The 11,027-nt window shown below is 34.5% G+C and overlaps 1 protein-coding gene and 1 pseudogene across 1 annotated transcript; one reads left to right on the top strand and one right to left on the bottom strand.

Moving 5' to 3' along the window:
• The first annotated feature begins 3,867 nt into the window (after positions 1-3,867).
• Positions 3,868-10,793, top strand: LOC104225884 (ubiquitin-like domain-containing CTD phosphatase). The gene is made up of 6 exons (XM_009777764.2): positions 3,868-4,259; positions 7,998-8,142; positions 9,576-9,690; positions 9,767-9,830; positions 9,944-10,109; positions 10,334-10,793. Exons 1-6 carry the CDS (start codon positions 3,985-3,987, stop codon positions 10,577-10,579), a joined length of 1,011 nt encoding a protein of 336 aa, XP_009776066.1. The 5' UTR covers positions 3,868-3,984; the 3' UTR covers positions 10,580-10,793.
• On the bottom strand, positions 5,013-5,175 carry LOC138882087 (U2 spliceosomal RNA; annotated as a pseudogene).
• Positions 10,794-11,027: the final 234 nt, after the last annotated feature.

Below are 11,027 nucleotides of genomic sequence, written 5' to 3'. Positions count from 1 at the left end.
AACACTTGAAACAGTGTCGTTTCAAACCAAGCCAGGGCTGCACTGGACCGTTTGATCTGTTCGATCAGCGGCTCAGATTGAAGACGCCTAAACAGCGTCGTTTAGGCTATCTGAGAGATCATGCATAATGGACTGGGTTATTGCATTGCATTTTGGGCCTGATTTTGGCCTGGCCCAGTCCGACTCAGCTAATTATTTTAACTCTTTTCTTTTTCTTCTTTTAATTAACAATTAACAACAACTCTAGAAATAAATTGTAAAACAAAATTCATCTACAAAAATATTAATTAACCCTTAACAACAAACAACGCACAAGTTAAAACATTTGATTAAAAATAAAATCACACAGTGGCACATTTAAATGACAAAATTACAACAATTACATATTTTTTGTGATTTTCCTTCTTTTAAAACCAAATTATGGTTTAATTAATTCCTAATTGTAAGAAATAAAAATCCTAAGTGCACATGCCACATATTATTTTATTATTTCAATTAATTATAACAGGATAAACATTCACAGACAAAAACACAAATAATTATCCAAAAATGCCACGCAAATCCTAAAAATTGTACACCAAGAAAATTTTGTTTTATTTTTTTGATTTCTTTTGGAGTAGTTTTCGTGAAGCAAAAATCACGTGCTCACATATGTCATCCGGAATGCACACAAAATTCCAAACAAAACATAAAAATCAAACAATTAATTCCTAAAAATTCAAGTATTAAAGAAAAAAATTCTAATTCTAAGGAATTTATAGGAGTCGTTGAAACGTGGCAAAAATCACGTGCTCACAGTTGGCGTAGAAAATACCTTTCTTATGGAAATAGAATTATCTTAATTAAGCATGTCCTGCAATCATTGCCTATCTATACTCTTTCTGCTATGTCCCCCAAAGGTACTTTTAATCTCATTGAAAAACATTTTACTAATTTCTTCTGAGGTCTCTCTGGTGAGAAAAAGAATTTCCATTGGAGATCCTGGAAGAAACTATGCTATCCGTTAGATGAGGCAGGTATAGGTATTAAGAGAATAGAAACTTTTGATAACATGTTAGCGGCTAAAAGATGGTGGAGAATTAGAACAATTCCTTCTTTGTGGGCTGATTACATGAAGCATAAATACTGTCCGAGATCTCATTTGGTGAGTAAGAAAAAATCTGATAAGGACTGACATAAATGGCAATAATTGAGAAAAATCATAGACAACATAGAACCTCATATCATGTGGCTTATAATCTCAGGAAACTCCAGCATGTGGTGGGATAATTGGACAGGTAAGGGTCCTCTGGCAACTTTATATGAGGATATCAATACTAATCCTAAGGTGCAGGTCAAAGAGTATATTCAAAATGGAGAATGGAACAGGAATAAACTAGGAAGCATCTTCTCTGAAGAGACCATGGAATATATCATGAAGATTAACATAGGAGACCAGAACATTCCAGATCAACCTATTTGGGACCTCACAGAAAATGGTAAGTACTCAAACAAAACCACTTACAATTTGCTCAGAAACAACAGAAACAAGGATTCATTCCTCCACAAGGTATGACACTCTAGCATCCCTTTTAAATATCATTTTTTGCCTAGAGATTATGGTTATCTAAACTTCCACTTGAAATCATTCTTAATTTTGGAAAGCATATTGTTTCTAAATGTTCATGTTGTACTAACCATTGCGATGAGTCCATACAACATGTCTTTATGGAAAGTGATGCAGCTAAAAATATTTGGAAAATAATTGGTGACTGGATGGGATAAAACTTGTGCAAATGCCTATCAGAGGATGGTTCAATCACTGGTGGAATCAAAAATACTGCAATGAAGTCCACAAACAGATTCTTCAAATTACTCCGACCATCGTTTGTTAGGAAACTTGGAAGGCTAGGTGTTCTTGCAGATATGGGGATCAAAAAAGATTCAACTATTACAACATGAAGCAACAGATTGTTTGGAATATTCAAGCAGGCGTACATAGAGCTTTCCCTAAATGCAAAATGATATTGACCTGGGTCAAATTTTGTGACGATATGACTAAACTACAGCATGTTCAAGAGGCCACCATTGTCACTTGGTTGAAGCCTCCTCAGGAAACTCTCAAGTTAAATACTGATGGCAGCTATATTCAAGGCAATGGTAAAACTGGTCTCGATGGCACTTTGAGAGATGATCAAGGTGACTTCTGTATGGCCTATGCTATCCCAACTAAATGTGATAGCCATAATGAAGCTGAAGCTCAAGCAGCACTGTTCGGAATCAAATAGTGCATACAAAATAGGGTCACTGATTTTACAATGGAACTTGACTCTCTTTTAGTGACAAACATGCTGAAGAACAACCATACTCAACACTATAAATTGCGAAGAACTATGGAGGAGATCTCACAGTACATGAACCATGCCAATATCACTCCTACTCATTGCTTTAGGGAGGGAATTTTTTTAGCAAAGTATGCAACTAATGCTATGGAGGATAATATCTACCTCTCCTTTAATCAAATGCCAAGGGGAGAAAAAGGATCCTTTCTTTCGGACAAATTTCAGGTTCCTAGTATTAGAACTAGGTATGACAAAGCGAAATTTTTTGTTAGTTAGATATTCTTTGTACCGTCACAGAGGTTGATACTTTTATCACCTGACTGTGTTTTTGCAACGTGTTGTAATCTATGGCGGTAAGGCAATCCCCCCTCCTTTATTATAGTTATAGATATATATAACACACCCGGATTCACTGGGGAAGTTAATAAAATAAAAACATTAGAAAAGTATATGTTCAAATTTGAAGTGTGGTAATGTATTTATATTTTTTAATTTTAATTCTTCTTGTCAGAATTTTTGTCCCTGCCATTGTGAATAAAGATAAACTAGGTAGGAAAAAAGAAAAGAATCCAAAAAGGCAAAAGCAATGAAGCCTCGCAATCACCCAAATTAAGCGATTATTGTTCAACCTGATAATCATGCCCCCCCCCCCCCCCAACCCCCCCAACTCCAATATTTTTGTTAAGTTTCTAATATGTCTATTTCAAAGTGAAATCAACACACAACATATTTTATTGTTATTGAATGACTAAAGAAGTATGCATCTTGCTTATATTTTCCAAATTTTGAAACTATGGTGTGAAACATACCGTGAATTTTCTATGGTTTCATAATATAATCATTGTTAAATTTTCTATAGGGTTTTATATTATAATAATTACTTAGGAGATTTTCTTCTATCAAAGTTTTGACTAATCAGCTATTTTCTACCAATGTGAACCCTTAAGATAATAATAATTGTCGATTATTAAAATTGTAAAATTATTGTCCTGTTTTCTTTTGTAAAGCGAACAAATCGATGAAGCTTCTTGAATAAGTAGATTGTCAAATCTCTAACTAACACAATTACTTAAATGTTTAGATTACGAAAATATAATCATATATAATAAAAGAGATAAATATGTTTATTAATTAATTTAACTTTAAAATTAAAGGGAGTTGATTTACGTAAGCTGACCAATATTCTTTCTAGTGATTAGGTCTGCTAAATTTCTTAAACTTGATTTACTTTTATACGATATTTCTTATCAAGTGGTAATATAATAGTTGAAATACTTGCAAAATATTACTCTCACAAGCTAATATATTAGTAAAAAGTGCATCAAAACATAGAGACGAATATAAACTCAAATTCTGATGTGATTTGAATTTACGATTTTCTTTGAACTATCAAATTCACTAATCCTAGTGCGACATTAATGAAAATTACCATTATAAATATCTTCGCCATATTATATTTTATTTTACATTTTGGAATTAAAAATGACATCCTCATTACGTGTTGGAATCAACTTTAAAAAGTAAAGAGGCGTAGACTAGAAATGCAAAAGAATTGGGGTCAATTGGAAAATACGAAACTCTTCAGGAAAAACAATCGCATTACTACTACGGAGTACTAATTTGAAAGGAGTACCTAGTGAGCCGTCGAGAAGTGAAAAACGAAATGGCAGCGGAATCATCCTCGGCGGCAGTTGCAGTCTCTCCGGTGACGGCGGAAGAGTTAACGCTGACGGTGAAATGGAGCGGCAAAGAGTACACCGTTAGAGTTTGCGGCGATGACACCGTCGGCGAGTTAAAACGACGCATATGTGAAGTGACAAAAGTGTTGCCTAAACGCCAGAAGCTTCTATACCCAAAAGTCGGTTCAAAACTCGCTGATGAGACTCTCCTTCTCTCTCAGATTCCTCTCAAATCCTCTTTCAAAATGACTATGATCGGGTTAGCTTCTCCTCTCTCTCTCCACAAAGCCCTGTCCAAGTAGAGTGGAAGTGATATAGAATGCTAATAGATGACTTAACTAGTTTGGAATTGAGACGTAGTTGATTGATTGATTATTGTATGTAGATGTCGGAAAAATGTTGTTTTTTTTAAAAAAAAAAAAAAAAGGTTTTACAGAATGACAGTGTTATTTACTCCATCAATTCAAGTTAACTGGTAACAGCAGGTTACTATTTTAATTTCTAGGTTATATAGAGTTACTTCTTGTTGTCTGCCAAATTAATCCAAATTGTATATTTTTAAGTATGAGAAGATAACTTATAAGCATGTCCTCATTTTAATTGCTGTATACCATCTAGCTGAATTGGTTAAAGGTTACTTGTGTTATTACGATAGTAAGGTAATATGAATAAACTAATTAGTGTACATGTTAAATAGGTCTGGATATGAAAAATAAACAGTCAAAATATTCTTAACTATTTATACATTCTTGGGAGAGGATGGAGCAAGTAGAGAGAAAGACCTCTTTATTTTGTTTTTCTACTTTGACTGAGCAAATTATGCGATAGGTATCAGTTGCAGCATATGATTTAAGTTAATTTGGTTTTCCTAACGCAGGATTGTACCTAGGATTTTGCATCTGAATGAATCAATAGTGTTCGAATTTGGGATGCCATGTTTTACCATTATTTTTAAGTCTACATTAGAAAAGATAAATCTTTGGTAATTATTGACAAGTACTGGATAGCGAAGGTGGGGTTCCCATGCATCTAGCGAGAGTTGAATGCTCAAGAGGATACTAACAGTTATGTTTATCACAATGTTCAAGCTAAGAGTCTTAAGAGACCTATTTAAGAAAAGAAAAGATAAGAATAGATACTATACTTGATCTTAGCCAAAAGGTCGAGAAAGTTATATAGAAAAGAAAAGATAAAATCAAAAGAAAACATTCACGCTAATGATAAAAAACCAATCTGTACAATTTTTGACTAGATTCTAGAACACCCTTTTCAGGAAATACTGTACCGTTGCAGATTTCACAGGACACCAGAATAGGCTGTTATTTATCCTCTGCAGTTTTTATTTAATGCAAGTCTTCCGTAAATGTTATATTCCATGGTGACTTTTCCGTCCTCATACCGTGTTTGATTTACTATGATAAGGTGTTGATATTCTCAACATGGAAGGTGAAATATCTTATCTTGTGCATGTTTTGATGTAAGGTGTTAGGCTATAGTGCAAGAGAAGGTTTTTCCTTTGTTGTCCTATCTGATCTTTTTTCCCTCTTGGTCGTGAGAAGAATATTGCTTTAGTCTCTTTAGATGCAACTTTGTTTAGGTATTAGAGAGGGGGTAGTCTATCCTTAAAAAAGAATACCTTTTTCAATGCAGGATATTTAAGAGGTGGGCTGAGGTAGAAGGCTTTTCTTTTAAGTCTTCTTTTGTATGCGTATCTTGTCACAAAAGATTATGTGCAATCAAAGCTTTCTATATTATGTGGTTTGGCATGAGTGAATGCTTGTTGCATGTTATGCAGAAGTAAATTCACCCTAACTTTCCGTTCTGATCCATTTTTGATAAGTAGAATCACAGATATTATATATTGAGTTCAATAAAATATATATATATATATATATATATATATATATATATATATATTGAGTTCAATTGCTGGTCATTTGAGGTAAGATCTGGTCACCTAGCCTGACCTATTTTGGCGACAAGGCTCGATTTGGCATTAACAGTTAAATAATATACATGGATTGTCAGATGGAGAGAATAATAATATGGAGATTTTAATACTAAAGGAGCATAATACGAAAGTAGAAAGTAGCACAGGTTCACAATATGAGACATTTGTGTTGTGCTTGGTGTTTGCATGGATGGGAACTAAATTTGAATTAATGCCCTAGCTCTTAATATATAAAATAACTTTTCTATAAATTCAATAGATTTATTACAACAAATATGGTAAACCCATCAGTAAGTATGGTTCATTATATTATAATATGTGAAAATAAGCACAAAAATATGTATATAAATTGAACCTAGAAATAAAACAAATATAATGGAAAAGAGGTTGAATTTGCATATGGTCTACTACTGGCTTAAATTGTCTTTCTAATATCAGCATGGATTATGATCTTTTGTGATGTACGAATGGATAATGTTTGTCATTAATATCATAATGTGGTTGGATTCTAATCCATTTATATTGTCCAAAAACCACCTCTACGTTGTATTGGATAATACAAAATTCTCTGTATTGCTAATATAGTGGATAGCCAAATAGAGGGAATTAGGGAAAAATACAACCAAATGGCCAATTTTGAAATATGGTACCTAATGTGGGGTGTAATTGACATACAAAATATTGGCTAGCAATATGGTTGATATTATAATAGGTATCTGAACTGCATGTTGCATTCTTGTTTGTCAATTTCACCTATAACCAGTTGCTAGTATGTGAACCAAACAACTGTTAGTGGGCTGATTTCTCATTCTTGTATGATGTGATATTGTGATTATAATGAAGGTAAAATAGATTTTAGCATTATGTTTCCAAGGAAAATAACATAGAGGTAGGAGTAAGACTGCGTACTCACTTTTTTCCCCAGATCCCACTTGTGGGACTACACTGGGTATGTTGTTGTTGTTTTGTTTCCAAGGAAAATAACAATTTTTGTTGTTTGAATTAGTGGGAATCTGAAACACATTTATGACCTATTTATGTTATCTTATGTTGTATGAATGGATCTATGTTAAATCTTTCTTTACTCTTAAAGTGCATTCACCTAGTGAATCGGTGCCATTGTGTCGTTTCCATCCACTCAGTTCTTATTTTCTCGATATTCTAGTAAATAACCATGGTGTTCCGGGCCAACTTCCACGTATCTCAACTAATTTCATGGGACACCTACTATCTTTCACCAGGTACCACCGTTCACCAAGGCTTAGACAGATGGGAAGAAATCACCTAGTGTTTTTGCCTCCGCTGAGGATTTGAATCTAAGACCTAATGGTTCTCAACCCATTTCATTGACCACTAGGCCACACCCTTGAGTTATGTTCTTGGTGATGCTTGAGAGATGATAATTATATACTTTCTTTTTCTTTCAGTTTATAATTCCACTTCTTCTCTCTGTCTTTCTCTCCTCTTCCCTCCCTCTGAAGGAATACTTAATTCGGTTCGTTGTAGGAGCGAGTTTGCTTGAGTTTGCATCACATGAATTTTGAGGATGTGAGTAAATAGTTCCCAATATTAGAGAGTTTTTTTTACTGCTAAAATTAAACTTCGTATCCTAGGTTGAGATTCGATCCTCTAACCTCCTTTAGACATAGAACGCGCTTGACCAGTGGACTGTGAAAGTGCTGGTCTCCCTTTACTAGAGATTTATTTTAATCTATTTCTATTTTTTTATATACAAGTCTTCTATGAAGTTTTTTTAAAGGTCTTGTAACAACGATATCTAGCAACTAAACTATTTTAAGAAAAGAGGTAGGCTGCATACATCTCACCCCTTGGGGTGCGGCCCTTCCTTGGACCCTGTGTGAACTTGGGATGTTTCGTACACCGGGCTGTCCTTTTTAGTACTATCTAAGTGTTGACGGCTAGTAGAGCCGGCCTATTGTCGAACGGGTTTCGAACCTTGCGCTACTCACCCTCGGAAATTTCTCGGTTATCAAAAAGAAAATCAGACTTTAATTAGGGAATAATGAGCATTATTTTGATTTGCAGGACTGTGGAGGATGATATAATTGTTGATCAAGTGGAATCTCCAGATATCATTGATGATTTTGAGCTTGGGCAAGAGGAAGCTGTTGATATTAAGGATAAAGAAATCAACAAACAGAAGTTGAAAAGGCGCGTTGAGCAGCACAAGGTTTGTTCCGTTAACCCCTTTCCATTCTTATAATCAAAGTTCACAAGAAACTTGTGGACTTTTTAGGCCAAACCCTTCTATACTACTTCATTTGCTTTTACTTGTATGTATCATTGGCACCACTAATTGAACACATTTCTGGAGCCGCTCGTTCTTTCATATGCGCGGAAGGATTATAGTCAGATTAAGAAATAGAGTGAATTCTTTTCTATAATTATGAAGAAGAATGCATGACCAAAATTTTATAATAGACAAGAGTTATATAGGGATTTAGAATGCAATGCTTGTAATTCAGGATCTTTTTGCATTACATTTTCTATTCGTCCCAAAAGAAACAGTTGAGTGGTTGAGGCATAGGAGTAACAACGTGGAGATATCTAGTTCAAATCCATCTATAACACTCAGTATGAGCGCATCTCCTCCAGCCTTGGTGGGTAAGAATAAGATTACCTGGCATCCATGATTATGGGCTGTAGCAGGTTACTGGTGGACTAATCAAGGTGTGCTCAAGTTAGCCCAAATACCACCATCATAATTAAAGTTCATTTTACATTCATGGTGTTGGTGTTACATTCTCGTCATGAGAATCCTCTTGACCAAATATTCGATAAATCTACATCTTTACAAAAGATAATTACGTAACATTGAAAATTTACGTATGAAATCACACTTTAAGACAAATTGTTATTGCCCAGTGAGAATGTGGTTGTTGAGGAGGGAACAAGATACGAATTGAGGGGCAAATAGGTAATAGACTGCATTGTATTTGCGTTAAGCCCCAATATATAGAGGCTAATGTTGTGGAGGTTGTAAGTCTCAACAAAATGACTATGATATTAAGGCTATATTACCTTCCGTTGGCACTTCAAATTACTAATTGAAGTAAGAACACTACTTGAATGAAGTTATGTTACTGCCAATGGCGCAATAAGTGGCTAGTTCGGTAGAAAAAGATCCTAAATCCTAGAATTCAGCTGTCATTTGAAAGTCTTGGTAGAACTATTTAGGAACTTGATGAAGAGATTGCTTTAATTTGTTATTGATAATACTGTTACCACTTTCAAAAAAATTGTATTGGTAATTAATCGATATAAGGTACTCATTATAGTAATAGTCTTTACAAAACATTAGAATGTATCCTTTATGATGGTTTCGTTGTGTGCGTGGAACCCGTGATCCCAATTGACCCTATCATTCTGGTCTTTAAAGGTTTATTTCAACCTTTTGCACAAATTATTAACTATTTTTCTATTTATCTAAGTTTTATATGGGACTGTTGGTGCTGTATATTCAACTATATATAACAAAGTATAGTTGTATTGAAATTTTGTCCAGTATATACTTTCAATAAGAACAGCTGATATTTTGCGTGGGTTAAGGTCATACTTTCTCACTTGCCTTTTTTTGTGATGATCATGTTTGCAATTATTTAGATTGAGCTCCGTAATCCTTGCCGTGAAGGAAAAAAGCTGCTTGTTCTGGATATTGATTATACTTTGTTTGATCACCGATCAACTGCGGAAAACCCACTTCAACTTATGAGGCCTTGTGAGTGTCTTACCTGTACATTTTCCAGTTATACTTAACTCGTTTAATGTTTAACCTTTTCAATTTTTGCCTGCAGATCTTCATGAGTTTCTCTCAGCTGCTTATGCCGAATATGACATCATGATATGGTCGGCAACCAGGTCAGAATTTGCTGTTAGAATCATTGATAACTATGATATCTTTGAAAATCAGAGTATGATTGGAAAAGAGCTTCGAACTATATGCATTGCCTTATTCAATTTCATTTTTGCAGCATGAAGTGGGTTGAGTTAAAAATGGGACAACTTGGTGTACTCGACAATCCGAATTATAAAATTACAGCTCTGCTGGATCATATGGCAATGATAACAGTACAATCAGATCGTTATGGAGTTTTTGATTGCAAGCCTTTAGGCCTAATTTGGGCTCATTTTCCAGAGGTTGCCTTTTTTATTTAATTGCTTCTTTCTTTAATGGATTTATGGCCTAGAGAGATGATTAAATGTTATGTTGGCATAGCTATCTAGAGTTAGATATATTCTTAATAAGTGTCCAAAATATGGTAACTTGATTGTAAATGGATTGGTGCCATAACCAGAACATTTATGCAGAACAGGCTTTGTCGATATTTGGCACACTAACATGTAATCTTGATATTGTGCAGTTTTACAGTCCCAAAAACACTATAATGTTTGATGACTTGCGAAGGAACTTTGTGATGAACCCACAAAATGGGTTGGTTATAAAGCCATTCAGGAAGGCACATGCGAACCGAAGCACTGATCAGGAGCTCATGAAGCTTACTCAATATTTGCTTGCTATTGCAGATCTTGATGACTTGAGCTTTCTTGATCATAAGAACTGGGAGTCCTTCAATGAGGATAATTTCAAGAGACGCCGACATGCCTAAGCGTCTGGCAATTTCTGAAATCAACGAAAACCTGTTTGTGTTGTTAGACAATACAAAAAGAAATGTATCCATTCTGTTCCATTACAAGGAGAAAACTGAACATTTCTGATGTATACTTTGAGTTATTAGGCAGAAGGGACTGTTTTCCTGAAGTCATTTTGTATTTGGATGATCATGGAATTTTCTTGGTATATTAAGTTGAATTATTGAGCCACTGGTGGTTTTTAACATTATTATTGTGCAATGCAGCTAAAGTCCAGACATTAGTTGTGTTCTGATGCACTTTATCTTTCATATCCCAGCTAAGAAAGTTAAAAAAGTATAGACATACTGTAAATTTGTAGTTTTGTGTACTATATAAAGAAATTAATTAGTACAAAATTGCTCTATGCGCATAAGTTTGACAATGATATTAGATGGATTCTGGAAATTTTGCTTGTTAAAGAGT

Source organism: Nicotiana sylvestris, chromosome 1 (genome assembly GCF_000393655.2).
Source record: "Nicotiana sylvestris chromosome 1, ASM39365v2, whole genome shotgun sequence".
Taxonomy (NCBI): domain Eukaryota; kingdom Viridiplantae; phylum Streptophyta; class Magnoliopsida; order Solanales; family Solanaceae; genus Nicotiana; species Nicotiana sylvestris.
Note: the sequence above shows the minus strand (reverse complement) of the source record. Positions and strands in the feature narration are given on the sequence as shown.